Genomic DNA, 16,986 nt, shown 5'->3' with positions numbered 1-16,986 from the left:
AGTGATCGCATTTATTGTTCCGACGTCAGTCACGTTTCCAGCCCGCATTTATGCCTGAGGAACTAAATTCCCGAAACGGTTTAGCTTGGACTGTATAGAATGAATGCTATCTTGACTATTGGCAGTAAGAAAATATGAGTCTGGGAAAAGGATGAAGACATATATAATGCAAATACTCAATAATAGAATTCTTATAATAAGCACTATGGCCTTCCTGGAAGTTTTTGAAGGCAACTTGCATTTGTCTATCACAACACTTCAGCCTTTGCGCATGCAGTGAAGGAAGATTGGCCTTTTTTCTTTTTTTTTTTTCCAAATATTAAACCTGGATTGAAAAGTAAAAATAAACAGACGGCTGAGAACAAAGAATAACAATTGGTGATAGCAGGTGAAGTCACAAAAGATGGCGACAAACCCACTACTCCAAACCATTTTTTGTTTGCTTCTCTCCGTTTGCTCTCCCCAATAGACAACTCTCCCCCAACAGCCTTGGAGCTTGTTTTCTTCCTCAATATTTTATCCCTTTTTATTTTATCCTGGAAAACAGTTCTATTGCCCACCGTCCTATGTTTCCAACCATGGGTTCAGATATCGAATCTAATTCTCAGTTAGCTGAGAAGTTGAAGCAGACGACTCTCGCTCTACGCACGGTTGCACACGTCAACAAAGACATTGGCAATTATTATTCTCAGCCTATTGGAAAAGCCCCAGATTACCTGTCTACAAGTCCATGGCTTTCAAAACCAGAGATCCCTTCCTCCGATGAGATCCTAGGAATGGAGGATGAGCTCCTAGAAACGAGCGAGGAATTCGTGGACATCGCGCCAAATAAGATAGTAGGGCCTTGGGGATCGAAAGAGGAGTACCTAAAGGCTCATTATGAACTTCTTCGAGAAGAAGCAGTTGCTCCGCTACGAGACGCCGTGGCGATCTTCCGAAATGACCCAGATATGGACGACAACAAATACCTCTCCGTCTATGAAAAGGTGATTTTCTCCGCAAGTCGTCCTACTATTTCTCAGTCACTGATACGTACCGTGTAACTAGGTTCATGTTATAGGATTGACTTCTGCTCGGCGAGGGTTAGGTTTTAAAGTGCAATTTTCGACAAATAGGGCACGCAGAAACATCGCCTGGGAGTATTCGAAACGGTTGGTCAGTGGCTCGATGGTTGCACTATCTCCAGTTGATGATGCATTCCAAACGAAGTGCGTTATTGCAATTGTTGCAGCTAGACCCTTGGACGGCGTGAAGTTATGCCCATTCGAGGTTGATCTATTCTTTGCAGACCCGGCAGATGCGGACTTTGACCCCCAACTGGAATGGATTATGATAGAGGCAAAGCAGGGCTATTATGAGGCGTCCAGGCACACCATGATGGCTCTCCAAAAGTTAAGTCGAGAGAGGTGAGTCAATAACGTTGCATGATTCAGTATAACAAGCTGACAAAAGCAGTTTCCCGCTTTCAGAACATATCTGCTTTCTAAATGCTGAGGTCACGGCTCCCCAATACGTGAGGGACAAATCTGTTGTTGAGATAAACTCAGTCATCAATGATTCAGACCAGGAAGGGAAAATTGACGTTCTGGAAAATTGGCCCCGATCACAACCAGGGAACCTTGATGCAACACAATGGACAGCCTTGGAGCAGATGCTCACAAAGCAACTAGCATTTGTTCAGGGCCCACCAGGAACTGGAAAGACTTATGTCTCCGTTCTTGCTTTGCGTATAATGCTTGCCAACATGAAGCCAGATGATCCGCCTATCATCATCGCCTCCCAAACAAATCATGCCCTAGATCAGATTTTGACTCACGTTTCCCGCTTCGAAAGACAGTATGCCCGCCTGGGTGGTAGAAGCAGTGACCCAGAGATTAAGAAGCGCACGTTATTCGCCATTCGACGTGACGAACCTAAGCCAAATATTGTTGGCGGGACCCTTGGGAATACCCATAAGAACAGCAAGAGATTGTTCAATGCCATCTCGGAGATTTTGCAGCCGTTCAATTTTGCAAGTTCTGACCTACCTCTTCCATCCACGGTGTTTCAGCAGTATGGTATTTTGACAGCCAAGCAATGTGACTCCCTTAAGAAAGGCGCCCAACGCTGGGTGAGCGCTGGCGAAGAGAATGATGAAGTCGACCCGTTGGTGATCTGGCTTGGGGATCAGGCAGTCGAGTTTGAAGTAAAATACATATTGGAGAACTTTGGATTTGCTGCAGACGAAGTGGATCTCGAGTATGAGCAACTGAAGGAACTCGAGGCAGAACAGGGCATCAACGATGACGAGGAGTTTGAAACCCTCAGAGGCTCATTCACACATCTCCGAGAAGGTTTTTATGGAAAGCATAGTTCACAGTCCGGTGGGACTGGTCGTCGTAAATACATCAACTACGAAGATATGTGGAAAATCCCAGTGAAAGAGCGTGGACGTGTGTATAATGAACTTCGGAACCAGCTGAAAGGAAAGGTTTTGCCCAAATTTTGCCAACTTTTGGCCGAGTATGCGGAAAATTCCAAGAACATGCAGATCGGTGGATGGGAACGGGACCATCTCGTTCTTCAAAACGTCAAAGTCCTCGGTATGACGACAACTGGACTGAGCAAATATCGCGCACTTGTTTCAAGCTTGAAGCCACGAATTGTCTTGATCGAGGAAGCAGCAGAGGCAATTGAAGGTCCCATCGTTGCGGCATGTTTAGATTCGCTCCAGCAACTGATTCTCGTGGGTGACCACAAACAGCTTCGTGGACATTGTTCGGTCCAAGATCTGGAAGGTGAACCTTTTTATCTTGATGTGTCAATGTTCGAGCGTCTCGTCAATAACGGGATGAAATATGTTACTCTTCGACACCAGCGAAGAATGGCACCTGAGATCCGTCAATTGCTGACACCTATCTACGGGCCACTGCAAGATCATCAGTCGGTAATAAAGCGTGAGGAGGTGCCGGGAATGGGGAACATTCGCTCATACCTTTTCTGGCATGACTGGCCCGAGAGCTTTGACGACATGGCATCAAAGTACAACGAGAAGGAGGCTGAAATGGTGGTGGAGTTCTTCGTCTACCTAGTCCTGAACGGCATTCCGATGAAAGACATCACGGTACTCACATTTTACAATGGTCAGCGAAAGAAGATCTTGAAATTAATGAAAACACATTCATATCTTCAAGGACAATACATCAACGTTGTCACTGTCGACTCCTACCAGGGAGAAGAAAACGAAGTTGTGATCCTGTCTCTTGTCAGGAACGGAAGACAGGGCATTGGGTTCTTGTCAAGTGCGAATCGAGTCTGTGTTGCGCTTTCTCGAGCTCGCAGGGGCTTTTACATGTTTGGGAATACCGGTATGCTCGCCACCGATAAACTATGGAGCCAAGTCCTGTCTATACTACGCAGTATGAGTCCGGAGCCACGAATTGGCCATAGGCTCCCGTTGACATGCGTAAAACACAACATCAAGACTTACGTACAAGGTTGGTTCAGCTTTGGCGGTCGCAATTTGAAGACGCATGGATATTGACACAGGGTCTAGATCCGGCCGACTGGAGCAAGACGAATGGTGGGTGCGGACTTGCATGCGGGGAGACGCTGGACTGCGGACATAGATGCAATATGCGATGTCATAGGTAAGCGCAATATTTGATTCAATATTAGTCGATTGCTAGTAACCTTGGAATCCTTTGCAGTTTTTCACACGACAAAATCCAATGCAACGAACCCTGCAATCGTCGCAAGGCATGCAAGCACATTTGCAAGGTGCCTTGCGCAACCGTCCACACATGTTCCTGTAACTGTGAAGAAAGCAAGCGCCTCGCAGCCCTCGAGAAGGACCAGGTCGCTGGAGGCGGGGGTGGTTGGGTTGTGGCCGAGACCGAAGACAGGCGAGTTAATGAGCAACAGGCGGCCATTGAGGGCTACCAAGCATATGCAAAGGGCGGTGCAAAAGAGCATGATGCTATTCTCAATCAGATGGCGGAGCTTGAGCAGGAAGGCTTTTCTACAAACTTGGAATCGCTTGCTGAGGAGGATCTCATTCCTGGTACTTGGAACACGCCTAATCCTGGGGCACAAGACGGTAGCAAGCAAGCGAAGCCCAAAGCGCAACCGGAAATCAACCTTCTAGATGATTGGTAGACATAGAGTATGCCATCTCTGCAGCCATAGCTCAACTATCAGGCTAGTGAAGTGCTTATTCAATGCATCTGCAGTTATTAGGACTATGGCTTTTTCAGTAAACTCCAGCCAAGGCTGTTCGTATAATCGGTTGACCTGTCTGGGAAAGCCGAGTGCCGATGTCGGTCAGCTACAAGCCGATGACATCCACAGGCAAATACAAGTTCCTCGGAGAAGTTATATGAAGGACTGAAAGGGTGATAAATCATTATGGAGCATTGCGGCCGCAGTGGAGAGGAAGAATGTAGATATGATGTTGCGCAAAGAAAGTCGGCGATGGCGCGATAGTTGGCCCATCACCATGCAGATTCAGCCTTCGCCAGCGGGCCTTCACTCCTCCAGCAAGCAAGATCGCGACTCGTTTAACATAGTTCGGGCATTACACTAGGCCTAGTCAGACTGTAAGCCCGGCCTGCTTTGGTATTTACTGCTAGTATGAGCTGTCTACCAGGCACGGCCTATCTCTCCCTTCCTCGAGCAACAGGGGCATTGACATTCTCGGTAAAGGAACTTCCTGGCTCAAAATGCTTGAATAATAAGCCGGCCGAATCCCAATTATTTCCTTCGCCGTAGTTTCTTCCCCAGATTTTACCCCAGTTTCACGTCAAATCCGCCCTTGAGCCTACATACACAATGCAGTCCGACCAAACGCCCGAATTGGAGAAGGCTGCTCTCCAGCAGCAGGATCCCGATGCAGACGAGGAATTTTCCTATGCTGGACAGCGAAAAATCGTTCACAAGGTTGACAGACGTCTGCTTATCATTGTCGGCCTGATGCAAGCAGTGTCGTTCCTGGATCGAGCCAATATGTCCAATGCAGCGGTTGCTGGGTATGCGTCTGCCTACTTCTTCATGGACCACCACTGACTGTTGCAGAATGACTGCGGAGCTGGGTCTGGAGATTGGCACTCGCTATGTCAGGAATTTGTGTAACTATTTCTCAAGAAAGTTCTAACTGTTCGCTAGTCAATCACTCTGCTGGTCTTCTTCGCCCCGTACATCGTTGTCCAGTTCCCGGCTACCATCGCAATTCGGAAAATTGGGCCTCGAACGTTCCTGTCGACAATTACTTTACTCTGGGGGGTTGTCATGCTTGTACGACCTTCTCCAATGATTTTGTTCACAGCACTGACGTATCAATAGTGCTTCGGTTTTGTCCAGTCCTGGGCGTCTTTGATCCCACTGCGCATGCTCCTAGGCGCTCTTGAAGCCGGTTCATTTCCCGGAATGTACTATCTTGTCTCATCCTGGTACTCACGGTGTAAGTATCTTGCTTGCCTTATCAGAAATTTTGTTAACAACTAACGCAGTCGACCTATACAAACGCATCTCCATATTCTACCTAATCGGCGTCCTTGGCTCCGCGCTCTCCGGCGTGCTGGCCCTCGGCTTCTCCAAAATGAATGGATTAGCTGACTACGCCGGCTGGCGCTGGATATTCATCATGGAGGGACTCTTGACCTGCGTCATTGGGCTGACGGGATACATATTGATGGTGAATTTTCCAATCCAGAGCCACAAGGCGTGGGGGTTCCTGAGCGCCAGCGAAAGCGCGTATATCGTACGCAGGCTGAACCGTGATCGCGGCGATGCAGATACTGAAACAGATGTACATGACGACGGGAGCCTGAAAATCAACTGGCGCGCGTTCTTCGTATCTGGGCTGGACTGGAAGGTTTGGGGGTTTGCGCTTTCGTTCCTGTATGTCCCTTTCTTGAACGTCATCCATCCACGATAATTGTGTCGTACAGACTGACGATTCATCTGGTACAGGTGTTCCACCATGCAAGCCTACTCGATTGGCTTCTTCCTCCCCGTCCTCCTGCAACAGAAAATGCACTTCTCAACCGCCACCTCCCAAGGCCTCAGCTCCCCGCCCTATCTAGCCGCCATGCTGCTAATGTACATCGAAGGTGTACTCAGCGACAAAATCCGCCTCCGCAGCCCAACACTATACTTCAATGCCCTGCTTTCCATTGTCGGCCTGTGCCTCATGGAATGGGCACACTCGGCGGGCGCGCAGTACCTCGGCGCCATCTTCACCTGCATGGGCTGCAGTGCGAATATCCCATCTGTCATGGTCTTCCAGGCAAATAACATCCGCGGGCAGTGGAAGCGCGCATTTTGTAGTGCGAGTTTGATTGGCTTTGGCGGGACTGGGGGGATTGTGGGGTCGTTGGCTTTTCGTACGCAGGATAAACCGACGTATTTGCCGGGGGTTTATGCTTGTTTGGTGTGAGTACCTTACTCCTGTTTGCCTACCTACATAGGTACCTGGGTGGGTAATTGCTGTGGGTACGATGCTAATGGATGCTTTGGGCAGGGCGAACGGGGTCATTATTGTTCTGGTGACCATTATGGTTGTTCATTTCACGATCAAGAATCGGCAGGCTGAGAAGGGTTTGGCTGTTATTGAGGGATTGCCGAGTTTTCGGTATGTGCTGTGATTGTATGAAGTTGGCAGTGCAGCTCGGGTGGTGTGCATTGGATACAGTGAGTATACTAGCTACGGACATCATATCTGTGGATACTACTACTGGAATAGATATTGAAATTAGCTGCACCTGTTGAGTATTATGGCTCTTTTGATTTACAGACGCGTGAGTATAGATAGTAACTTCCTACTCTCTCAAAGCCGCAACTTTCCTAACAGCAGGATACTCCCACCCCCCATCAAACATAGCATCCTCGGCCCCATAAAACCGCATACTGGTCATGAATGTCCCACCCCCAGACGGTCCAGGCAGCCAATTCCCAACCCACTCTGCTGGCGGTGCTACATCCGCGGCCTGAATCAAAACCTTGAACTCCGTCTCCCCACCACCCTGCACTGGCTTCCCATCCCCATCAACAAGCCCACTCCGGTCGCCCAAATTATACCTCCCCAGCTCATTAGGAATGAGATACTGATCCTCCCCGTAAATAGTTAAACTCCAGAACCCGCTCTTCTTCAGCCTCGGCGGTCCAGAAGAAAAGGTAAGGATGTAGCTCTCGTTCTTCGAAATATTGAACCGGTCCGATCCGCTCACGGATCCAGGAACCGTGTAGCCGGGGTATGCGGCTTGATCACGCGAGAGGATCAGGTACCCGCGCTGTGCGGAGAACATGCGCGCGGCGTAGTTGGATTTAAAGTCTCCGGATATGGATGCGGCAGGTTGTGTCCAGTTGTTCCCTAAGGGTTCAGAGAGACCAGGGGCGCTTCGTGAGGTTGAGGCGAGGGTGTTGGCTGTCTCGACTGCCTGGGCGAGGGAGGTGTTGGGTGGTTGGGTGAATGTTCCATTGTGGATTCCGGCGGCTGAGAGGGCTGAAGAGATCCAGGAGCGGTCTTTGAGGACGTATGATGGGTTGTGAGGGGTGAGGAGGGCGGTTATGTTGAGGATGTAGAGGGCTCTTTCTTCTGCTGGGGCGGAGGCAGCAGGTGGAGGAGGGTTGGTGAGGAGATTGAGATTGAACGGGGGAGTCGAGATAGTGTTGTTATGTTTCCGAGGCTTGAGTGTAAAACCCATGAGATCCTGGCAGGCGTGCACTTTTGAGAGGTCCCCTGGGGTTCGGGATTTGACGAGGATGCGGTTGAGGAGCATTCCTCGAAGTCTGTCAGTTATTGCCTCCTTTGTTTTCTTCCTTTTTTTCATGAAGCAGATGGATTTACCGTAAGGTGTAGGCGAGTTTACATATGCAAGATACCCATCCTCAACATCCTCAGTTTGAACACCGAAATTATCGCCCGTATATCTGAGTAGGTACTTTCCTGCATTGAAACCCTGGAGACTCCCTAAGCACTGTCAGTCAGCTAAGCATGGTTGCGCTGTGAGTGGTAAAACGCACCAATATTCCCAAAATTATTCCCATAAAGGTCATACCAAGGCCACAACCAGTACCTATCGTCGAACTCCGGAATCACGAACTCCAGGTCCCCCTGCGACAAGTCGTAGAAAAGCGGGGTGTAGAGCGTATCGACATTTGGCCGGACGACTGCATGGTCTTCCGGTGTGGCTAGGTTCCTGAATGGGTACGCGACGTTGACTTGGGGGTTGGAGAAGGCCTTGACGTATAGAGCGTAGGCATAGAGCGGGAAGCCGTATAGATAGGCGAAGGCGAGGGCGTCTTGGGACGTGGAGATGGATGCTAGCTGTATTAGTTTGGAAGTTGAATATAGGATGGACGGGAGAACCAACATCCGTCTGCCATTATTGATGTCTGTTGTAGGTCGAATGGTACTACCAGCTTTACAGATCAGACAACAATACAACATCAGTATGGCCGGTGTCGGCAAACCAAAAACAGTTTGGAGTGACAGCCGGCCCACTCCCCAAGTCCTCCCGATCACGATGACACTATGTAAGTACTTGAAGGATCATCAACTTCTTTTGCCCCGCACTTCATATCTACTAACTCCAACCGGCAGTCTTCGCCGAGCACGCAATACTGGTATCCTAGACTGGACTGCATATTGTTTCGGCCGGCTTCTTGTCCATGTCCCCGACAGCCGGTTAGGGTTTGCCGATACCCGGCGAGGGGGGATAGCTTCACTACTGGATAAAACCCCATTAAAGTCATCCCATCTTACCCCCCACCTTGGCAGTTGCTTCTACGGTGTAAGCTTCCAGCAACCAAAATGGCCGCCCCCTCATTCGCGGATAGAAGAGATTACGAGGCCGCAGAACGCGGCTTCATCGCAGCCCTAACCCCCGGGATCATCAAGCACGCCTCCGGCCGCGTGGTCTGGAACCCCGATGCATGGGATTTCATGCAAGGGGAATGCCCTCCCTCCGCGCATCCCCACCTCTGGCGGCAGGGCCAATTGAATTCCAAGCATGGGCTGTACGAGATCTGTCCGGGAATTTACCAGCTTCGAGGCTACGATCTGTCCAATATGACGATTGTTGAGGGGGCGGAGGGGGTCATTGTTATTGACCCGCTGGTTTCGTGTGAGTGCGCGGCTGCTGGGATGGAGTTGTACCAGGCGCACCGTGGCAATGGGAAGAGAGTGACCGGGATGATTTACTCGCATTCGCATGGGGATCACTATATGGGTGCGGGTGGGGTTATTGATGCTGATGCAGATATACCTATCATCGCACCGGAGGGGTTCATGGAAGCTATTTTGAGTGAGAGTATCCTGGCTGGGCCGGCGATGAGGAGGAGAGGAGCCTTCATGTATGGGAATGCCCTGCCTCGAAGTCCAACTGGGCAGATTGGGACAGGACTCGGGATGGGGTCTAGTGTTGGGACGACGAGCCTTATTCCACCTAATCTTCTCATCCAGACAACGGGCGAAGAGCATGTCATTGATGGGGTGAAGATTGTCTTTCAGATGGTTCCAGGGACAGAGGCACCCGCAGAAATCAATTTCCACTTCCCGGATTTCCGGGCCTTTTGCGTCCCGGAGACGGCGACAAATTGCATGCATAATATTGTTACTCTGCGGGGAGCACAAGTACGCGATGCGCAAGCATGGTCCGGGTATCTGGACGAAGCAATTGTTTTGTTCGGCCGCCACTCGGACGTGGTCTTTGGCAGCCATAACTGGCCAACTTGGGGACAAAGCGAGCTCTTGACGAGGCTAGAAGAGCAGCGCGACCTGTATGGGTACATGCATGACCAGACGGTTCGGATGATGAATCTGGGCATGACGGGCACAGAGATCGCAGAGAAGATGCAGCTGCCTCCTGCGCTTGAGCGTGCCTGGCACTGCCGGGGGTTCTATGGCTCTCTAAGCCATAATGTCAAGGTATGATGGCACTGGAATCCAACAGAAGTAAAGTTAATCAGTTCAGGGCATTTATCAGCGATATTTGACGTGGTTTGACGGCCGTCCCGAACATCTCTGGCAGTACCCGCCGCGGGAAGAGGGGCAGCGGTATGTGGAGTGCTTCGGCGGCGTCGGCAGCCTTTGCGACAAGGCAGAAAGCTTCATGGGTCGAGGAGACTATCGCTTTGCTACTACCCTCCTCGCCCACGCAGCCGCGGCAGATCCAGAAAATCTCGACCCACGAGCACGGGATCTCCTCGCAACAGCGTATGAAAAGCTTGGGTTTGGTGCGGAAAACGCAACATGGCGCAATTTCTATCTCACAGCCGCACAGGAGCTCCGAACAGATAAGAAAGCCGGCATGGTAGCAGGCGGCCGTACACCGCTAGGCGAGAAGTTGAGTGTCGAGCAGTGCTTTGAGATCTTGTCTGTGCAGTTGAACAGCGAGCAGGCGCCGGAGGCCTCCTTCTGTATAGACCTGGATGTGACAGATATTGCGGAAAAGTGGCGGTTAATTCTCAGTAACGGGGTGCTCACCCGCCGGCTTCTCCATAGTCAAGCACATCTGAAGGATGCACAAGAGAACAGCGCTGACCTGCAGCTGGAGCTCACCAAGGCCCAATTGCTAGAACTCATGCGGGGGAATGGCGTGTCGGATGTGCGGCAGAGTGGGAGGACTGAAGTTCTGGATCAGCTGGTCAGGCTGGTTCAAGTGGAGGAGAACTCAGCGAGAGGGCCCAGTCAGATTTAAAGAAGCGAAGATATCAAAATTTTGAAACCAGAATTCGGAAATGAAAACTGGCCAATCTGCGTAAAACTCGGTGTCCCTGACTCCTGCTCGTGCTGGCATCTCGACCCGCCAATCAGAGCGCAGCCCTGCCGTGTATTCCTTGGGATAAACACAACCTTGGAACGAGCCACTTAAGTACTGCCTGCCAAACCCTGCCACTGCACTCACCCACTCCTCGCAACGAACACTCTTCCCTCACATTGCGCAGTTCTCTCTCATCCCCTCTATATCCCTTTCCTATCCATCTCTACCCCGCCTTAACGTCAGAATGGCCGAGTTCGTGCGTGCTGAAATCCTGGGGACTACCTTTGAAACCACCAGCAGGTACTTAGTACCCCACGGTACGTATATACAGAAGCTGACTACTATTGTAGATATGCGAATGTACAGCCCGTCGGCCTCGGCGCTGCTGGCATCGTCTGGTATGGCTTCATATATTCTCCCCCTCCTTTTCTCATCTCGGCGTAAAGAACTAACAAAGCCGCTAGCTCTGCTTATGATTTGATTTCCGAACAGGCAGTTGCAATCAAGAAGATGATGAAGCCGTTCGATAGTACCTCAATTGCGAAGAGAACCTACCGAGAAGTGAAGCTCTTAAGGCACCTGCGACATGATAATGTGCGGATCCAGTTTCAATAGGTGACTGATGATTTTTTGCTGACTCGATGACAGCTGATAAACATGAGCGATATCTTCATCTCCCCTCTGGAAGACGTGTACGGATACATCAGTCCAGTCTCCTCATACAACAACTGACAGTATAAAGATATCTCGTAACAGAACTCCTACCAACAGACCTGCACCGCCTGCTTAGCTCAAGACAACTCGAGGGGACTTTCATCCAGTATTTCACATACCAAATACTGGTAAGCAAATGAATTATTGCGCTTGCACCTCAGACTAATTTCCTTGGTGAAGCCCCGAGGCTGACCCAGTACTGCTCTGTCTTGCGTTATTCTCTCACTATAGCGCGGGTTAAAATATATACACTCAGCAGGCGTGATTCATAGAGACCTCAAACCGGTGAATATTCTTATAAACGAAAACTGTGACCTGAAAATTTGCGACTTCGGGCTGGCCCGTCTTCAGGAACCACAGATGACGGGCTACGTGTCAACGAGGTACTACCGCGCACCGGAAATCATGTTGTCCTGGCAGCGATACGGGAATAAGGTTGACCTGTGGAGCGTCGGTTGTATTGTTGCCGAGATGTTTCTGGGTAGGCCATTATTCCCGGGAACGGATCACATTAATCAGTTCTATTTGATTATGGACTTGTTAGGAAATCCACCGGATGAGGTGATTGATCGGATCACGACGACCAATGTACATCATCTAACTTTCGTCTATCGTTCAATGGCTAATGCAGTCCTAATAGACCCGTCGGATGGTAAAGTCCATGGCGAAAAAGAGTCCACGACGGTTGGAAGAGGTTTTTCCCGGAGTTGAAGATCAAGGTAAGTGCAATGGAGCTCTCGCGCGATTGTAGGCCCGCAACTAATGGAATCCTTTTCCAGCAATAAACTTTCTAAAGAACCTCCTGGTCTTCGACCCAGAGCAACGCCTTTCTGCAGAACAGGCATTGAAACACCCTTACGTGGCGCAATATCACGATCCAAACGATGAACCTTGTGCAGAGCAAAAGTTCGACTGGTCATTCAATGATGCTGAACTGCCCACCGAGACGTGGAAGATCATGATGTACGTCTCATATACCTGTAGCTGGTCGCCTACATAACCAACCATAGACACTAACGGGTACACACACGCGCGTAGATACTCCGAAGTCCTCGATTTCTTCCAAGAGACCACAAACCCCAGCGATCAGAACCAGGCTCTCCCAAGCACGGAAGATCCATCACAGCTCCAAACACCGGCCAACATATTAAACGATGCGGAACTTCTCCCAGATCTTTCTACATTGGTCGATACGTCTAAGTTAGGTGGCATGGACTTCCTAGTCGACGGGCCACCAATGGATTATGCTTAAATGAGCGTTTTTGATGCGGTAAGAAATTTGACCTGAACGGAATTGAGTGGTGGTTTTGGAAAGTTTATGGAAGTAACTTCCACCTTCTGTCCTGGCCTGACGTCTGCTTGACTGGAAAGCGTACGCGTCCAAGAGCGAAAGGGAAAATTAAATAATGAGTGATAATAAATCAGTAATTACCATTCTTCTCTTTCCTTCCAACTACGATTTTTCCTCATTTCATACAGTGTTTACTTCAACGCGGTTTACTCCCGGATAACAACGAAACGAACAGGAAAGAGTAAAGGTGGCACAATCACACAACCATGCTGTCCAAAACTAGTACCAGTACCTCTTGTTTCCTCCCGATATCCCCTGCCATCCTCCTTGTCATCCTCCTGTCCCTCCAGCCCCAGCAGGCAAGTGCCTCTCCAGCCCCAAGGCCAGGCTACGGCTACCCACATGGTCAAGGCCAGAACCAGGGCCAGGGCCAGGGATGGGGATGGGGACAGCCAACCGCATCCCCCGTCGCCACGTTACTCCCAGGCTACAACGGTCAGAGTCAGGGCCAGGGCCAGGGTCAATATCAAGGGAGTGAGAACCAAGGCTACGACCTAGGTGGCTCTTCTAGCCTAGGTGGCTCCTCGGTTTCCGGTTACGGCTCTGGCTCCAGCACTGGAGCAAATAGCTGGAGTCTCTCCCTCTACAGCGACACCCAATGCATCAGCCAGCCCCTCAGCTTCAGCGGCACCGACAGCCTGAGTTGCTCGAGCACCGGTGGAGCCGAGATTGCCGGTCAGGCGTTTATTGCAGAGGTGCAGGGCTGCACAGTTGTTTTCTTCGAGGGCGAAGGGTGCTTTGATGGGTCGAGGATTGGGACTTATGGGGGCGATGACGATGATGACGATGATGATGGTGAATATGATGCTGATAATGAAGACGACGATGGTGAAGGTGAAGACGATGGCGATGATGACGATGATGAGGAACATGGGAAGAAGAAGAGGGTCGTGAGAAGGGGTGGTGGTGGTCAGGGTGCTAGGGCTTGTGCTCTTCCTAATAGAGATGACGATGACAAAGACAAAGACAAAGACGAGGAGGGTGATGAGGATGAGGGTGATGAGGATGAGGATGAGGAGGATGATACGGATGGTGACAAGAAGGGAGAGCACCAAAAGAGACAGATCCGAAAGAAGCGAGGAACTGGGCAAGAGAATGGCAATGACGATGAGGGTGTCGCCCAGATCAAAGCGTTTGCAGTAGTGTGTGGCTTCTAGGTAGTTTGTCAAAAGTTCATCTCTCCTTCTTTAGTCTCGATTTAATCTACACTCCGTTAGTATGAATGCGAATGGTCGAGATATGCTTTTCTTCCTCATACTACTATTCAACTATAAGACAGGATAATAGAGGACTAAGACATAAGCAACAAGAGAGCACGCAATACGAAAGGACAAAAGAGGGAATCTTGCTGCGCTGCTGAGATTGGAGACAGGTGTCATGGATAAAAGCAGGTATAAAGAAAATAGGGTAAGGGAGGAATTTATGCAGGTGCTCCAGCCACAGCTGTCAACGATTAAAAAGAAGCTATCTTTGACCTCGAGCGTGAAACAACGAAAAGATTCTTCGGCCGAATTAAGAAAGACATGAAAGAAGGCAAGGAAAGCTGCGAGGGAGTGGAGAGCACCGCCAGGCTCCACGTCCGTCCACCGGGACACGGTAGCAGTCATCGAAGGACACGGAATGTTGGTTGCATTGGCTCTTCCTTTCTCTTCCAAAGAAAGCTATTAACGTGAAGTAACAGTAGTCGAATAATATTATCCCCATAGACAGTTATAACCGCCGTGCCACGAGTTTCATAGCATAGGCACAGACGGCGTGAAACTCCGCAAGCGGTTGCCTGCGGACGATTGACCTTAAAAGATTACTGCTCGCCGTTGGCGCTTTGCTCCTGGCTTGCCTCGCGGGCCATGCGCGCCTCGATCTCCCTCAGTTGACTCTCGCGGGCCAACAGCTCCTGGCGCTTTTCAGCAATCTCACGCTGTACCTTGAGCTCAATCTCGCGCAGCTTCTCTTCCTCACGGCGGAGTTGTTCTTCCTTCAGGCGGACGGACTGAGTTGCCAGGTCTTCGGGGTTCATCGATGAATCGCCAGCGCTCCTTCTCAAAATGTTAGTTATCGCAGCACAGGCAGCTTTAAAATGTATACGTACGTAGCAGCACCATCAACACTCTTGCTAAGCTTCTCGGTACGGTAGTTTTCGTATAGGAAGTCGTGGGTAATTTCCTTCAGATCTGCAAGATGGCTGTGGAGCAAAGCGCTTCGGATGGCCAAAAAGTCTGAGTGTCGGGGGTTCTCAACCTCGACAACACCCCAGGGATACTGCCTGGCTCGCACTTTGCGGCTGTCAATCTCCACAAAGTCATCCGAGCCAACAATGGCAAACGGCATCAATCCCCGGAGCTCAGCGTTCTCTTCCACGGTGTCCTCGTCGTCCTCCTCGATATCGTAAGGGAAGTTGTAAACAGGAATGCGGTAGTGCTCAATGTCTTCCATGATGAGCTTTTTCGACTCGGCAAGTTCCGCAGGGGTGAGCGAGTCGGCCTTTCCGATAACGGGGATAACATTGACACGTGGGGAGAGACGCTTCATCAATTCAATGTCCAACTCACGGAGCCCGTGGCCGGTTGGTGTGATGAAATACAGGAGGACGTGGACACGGTTATCCCTGAAGCGGGGGTTTCGCTTAATTCGTGATTCCTCGGCAAGAATATCGTCGTATTGGCGTTCTAGGTATCCCACAATCTCACCAAAGCTGTGAAACGGTTAGTTTAACGCCACGTCTTTTCCAATTTGGCGGTAACCACATGCCTGGCTTCATTGTCAATCTGGTCACCGAAACCCGGGGTATCAACGATGGTTAGGGAGATCCGAGTGCCCTCGTCATCCAATTCGAGTTCTATTAGAACGTATCAGCCTGAACTTTCGCGGGCTCGTCCTGAAAGGCCATACCAACTGTCACCGGCTTGATGCGAACGCCCTCCTCAATGTGAGCATTGGCAGCATCATCTGCATCCTTGCCCTCCAGAACCTGCTTCCCGCAAAGCGTGTTGACAAAAGTTGTGCGTCCTGCCGCGAATTGATCCGTTAACTCTGAAACGATTGTGATGTCCTTTTTTTTTCTCAGATTAATCACGCACCGGTTCCACTGGCACCGCAGACCATCAAGCAAAACTGAATACCCTTCTTGACATTCTTCTTCCGGCGAAGCTTGATCTAAGAGAGGCGCAACGAACGTTAGTCTCCGACAACCATGCTGATTGGAAAAGGACGAGGAGGGGGTGCGAACGGAAGCCTAAATTGAAAATAGTTAGCAATTGAGGAGGTAAAATAGAAGGACTGGGGGTGGATCATCTTTCTGAAGCCGCATGGCCAGAAAGGGGAAGTTCACATACCGGGTTATACGCAGACGACATGATGGGCTTAGAAAGGGGAAAGGCGAGTAAAGAAGAGAACGATGGTCGGAAATGTGAATTAACGGAGGAGAAAACGAGGATAGCGAGTGGAAGGGACGAAAAACGGAGAAGGAGTAGAAATGAGAAAGGGAATGAACTGCTGGACTCCTGAAGTCGAGTTGGAACCAGCAGAGAGAGGTCGAGAGAGGTCGAGAGAGGTCGAGAGAGAGCGTCCGTTGTTAGAGGGACTTGACTGACCTGGCAGTTTAGGGGGGAAGGGACCCCAATGCGGTTTAGTATATGCGGCCACGGTATTCAATACGCACTTCGTACACAAGCTGTTTCCCCCTTTCTCTTCAGAGCTCGGAATGAACCAATCACAGTCGGAGTTCTGCCTCCGGAGGCTGTATTCCGTATTATTTATTGATATCTATAATACACATGTTCAAGATGGCAATCCGAGACCTGTGTATCCAAGCAGTGCTACATAAGAAAAATAAAAAATAGAGAGAAATGGCTACATACGTGTTAATTAAACTACGAAAAGACCAGAAGCGAGCTCAGGAGGTGGGCGCCCAAATCAAGAGCTCTGGTGCCTCAACTATTGGTGAGACCCAGCGAAGCTTGGCCAGAAATGAGAAGATCCAAAGATCCCGTCAAGCTCTCAAGCCACCGTGACCTTTGATGTCAGGCTCATTAAAAACGGGGCAGTTGATTTCTGACGACAAGCGGAGAGAGAAAATCCCATAATACGACGCACAGGTGTTCGATGTGTCTCTTCGGCTGAGCTGGCTGATCAATTCCTCACGAACTCCTTAACAAACGGGACTGGTCTTATTTTCAGGGG

At 50.1% G+C, this 16,986-nt stretch overlaps 7 protein-coding genes across 7 annotated transcripts; 5 read left to right on the top strand and 2 right to left on the bottom strand.

The window, feature by feature from the left end:
• The first annotated feature begins 495 nt into the window (after positions 1-495).
• ASPSYDRAFT_181254 (putative DEAD box helicase involved in nonsense mediated decay) lies at positions 496-4,186 on the top strand. The gene is made up of 5 exons (XM_040843504.1): positions 496-986; positions 1,048-1,406; positions 1,456-3,476; positions 3,536-3,629; positions 3,690-4,186. Exons 1-5 carry the CDS (start codon positions 567-569, stop codon positions 4,135-4,137), a joined length of 3,342 nt encoding a protein of 1,113 aa, XP_040700814.1. The 5' UTR covers positions 496-566; the 3' UTR covers positions 4,138-4,186.
• Positions 4,187-4,512: 326 nt separating this feature from the next.
• Positions 4,513-7,085, top strand: ASPSYDRAFT_181251 (uncharacterized protein). Its single transcript, XM_040843503.1, has 7 exons — positions 4,513-5,006; positions 5,053-5,092; positions 5,143-5,271; positions 5,320-5,437; positions 5,487-5,877; positions 5,950-6,411; positions 6,500-7,085. The coding sequence occupies exons 1-7, from the start codon at positions 4,810-4,812 to the stop codon at positions 6,621-6,623; spliced, it is 1,461 nt and encodes a 486-aa protein (XP_040700813.1). The 5' UTR covers positions 4,513-4,809; the 3' UTR covers positions 6,624-7,085.
• On the bottom strand, positions 6,798-8,364 carry ASPSYDRAFT_33152 (uncharacterized protein; the record flags this gene model as incomplete). The annotated part of the gene is made up of 3 exons (XM_040845055.1): positions 6,798-7,948; positions 8,002-8,301; positions 8,352-8,364. The coding sequence occupies 3 exons, from the start codon at positions 8,362-8,364 to the stop codon at positions 6,798-6,800; spliced, it is 1,464 nt and encodes a 487-aa protein (XP_040700812.1).
• Positions 8,365-8,610: 246 nt separating this feature from the next.
• Positions 8,611-10,863, top strand: ASPSYDRAFT_1108430 (alkyl/aryl-sulfatase). The gene is made up of 2 exons (XM_040839917.1): positions 8,611-9,907; positions 9,954-10,863. Exons 1-2 carry the CDS (start codon positions 8,792-8,794, stop codon positions 10,677-10,679), a joined length of 1,842 nt encoding a protein of 613 aa, XP_040700811.1. The 5' UTR covers positions 8,611-8,791; the 3' UTR covers positions 10,680-10,863.
• A 106-nt stretch (positions 10,864-10,969) lies between these two features.
• Positions 10,970-13,007, top strand: mpkC (mitogen-activated protein kinase mpkC). Its single transcript, XM_040847405.1, has 9 exons — positions 10,970-11,042; positions 11,093-11,140; positions 11,207-11,336; positions 11,391-11,434; positions 11,485-11,584; positions 11,688-12,044; positions 12,097-12,175; positions 12,236-12,419; positions 12,495-13,007. The coding sequence occupies exons 1-9, from the start codon at positions 10,987-10,989 to the stop codon at positions 12,706-12,708; spliced, it is 1,212 nt and encodes a 403-aa protein (XP_040700810.1). The 5' UTR covers positions 10,970-10,986; the 3' UTR covers positions 12,709-13,007.
• Positions 13,008-13,013: 6 nt separating this feature from the next.
• Positions 13,014-13,964, top strand: ASPSYDRAFT_91306 (uncharacterized protein; the record flags this gene model as incomplete). Its single annotated transcript, XM_040852466.1, has 1 exon — positions 13,014-13,964. One exon carries the CDS (start codon positions 13,014-13,016, stop codon positions 13,962-13,964), a length of 951 nt encoding a protein of 316 aa, XP_040700809.1.
• Positions 13,965-14,608: 644 nt separating this feature from the next.
• On the bottom strand, positions 14,609-16,160 carry aspA (putative septin AspA; the record flags this gene model as incomplete). The annotated part of the gene is made up of 6 exons (XM_040849696.1): positions 14,609-14,843; positions 14,897-15,499; positions 15,556-15,643; positions 15,697-15,813; positions 15,885-15,960; positions 16,140-16,160. 6 exons carry the CDS (start codon positions 16,158-16,160, stop codon positions 14,609-14,611), a joined length of 1,140 nt encoding a protein of 379 aa, XP_040700808.1.
• Between the last annotated feature and the right edge of the window lie 826 nt (positions 16,161-16,986).

Source organism: Aspergillus sydowii (assembly GCF_001890705.1).
Source record: "Aspergillus sydowii CBS 593.65 unplaced genomic scaffold ASPSYscaffold_8, whole genome shotgun sequence".
Taxonomy (NCBI): Eukaryota; Fungi; Ascomycota; class Eurotiomycetes; order Eurotiales; family Aspergillaceae; genus Aspergillus; species Aspergillus sydowii.
Note: the sequence above shows the minus strand (reverse complement) of the source record. Positions and strands in the feature narration are given on the sequence as shown.

Coding starts and splice junctions, on each gene's coding strand:
- ASPSYDRAFT_181254 (XM_040843504.1), top strand. CDS start 567: ATGTTTCCAACCATGGGTTCAGATATCGAATCTAATTCTCAGTTAGCT. Junction 3,477..3,535: donor CATCAAGACTTACGTACAAG/GTTGGTTCAGCT, acceptor CACAGGGTCTAG/ATCCGGCCGACTGGAGCAAG. Junction 3,630..3,689: donor TGCAATATGCGATGTCATAG/GTAAGCGCAATA, acceptor AATCCTTTGCAG/TTTTTCACACGACAAAATCC.
- ASPSYDRAFT_181251 (XM_040843503.1), top strand. CDS start 4,810: ATGCAGTCCGACCAAACGCCCGAATTGGAGAAGGCTGCTCTCCAGCAG. Junction 5,272..5,319: donor TCTGGGGGGTTGTCATGCTT/GTACGACCTTCT, acceptor ACGTATCAATAG/TGCTTCGGTTTTGTCCAGTC. Junction 5,438..5,486: donor CTCATCCTGGTACTCACGGT/GTAAGTATCTTG, acceptor CAACTAACGCAG/TCGACCTATACAAACGCATC.
- ASPSYDRAFT_1108430 (XM_040839917.1), top strand. CDS start 8,792: ATGGCCGCCCCCTCATTCGCGGATAGAAGAGATTACGAGGCCGCAGAA. Junction 9,908..9,953: donor CTCTAAGCCATAATGTCAAG/GTATGATGGCAC, acceptor TAATCAGTTCAG/GGCATTTATCAGCGATATTT.
- mpkC (XM_040847405.1), top strand. CDS start 10,987: ATGGCCGAGTTCGTGCGTGCTGAAATCCTGGGGACTACCTTTGAAACC. Junction 11,435..11,484: donor ATCTCCCCTCTGGAAGACGT/GTACGGATACAT, acceptor GACAGTATAAAG/ATATCTCGTAACAGAACTCC. Junction 12,045..12,096: donor ATCGGATCACGACGACCAAT/GTACATCATCTA, acceptor CAGTCCTAATAG/ACCCGTCGGATGGTAAAGTC.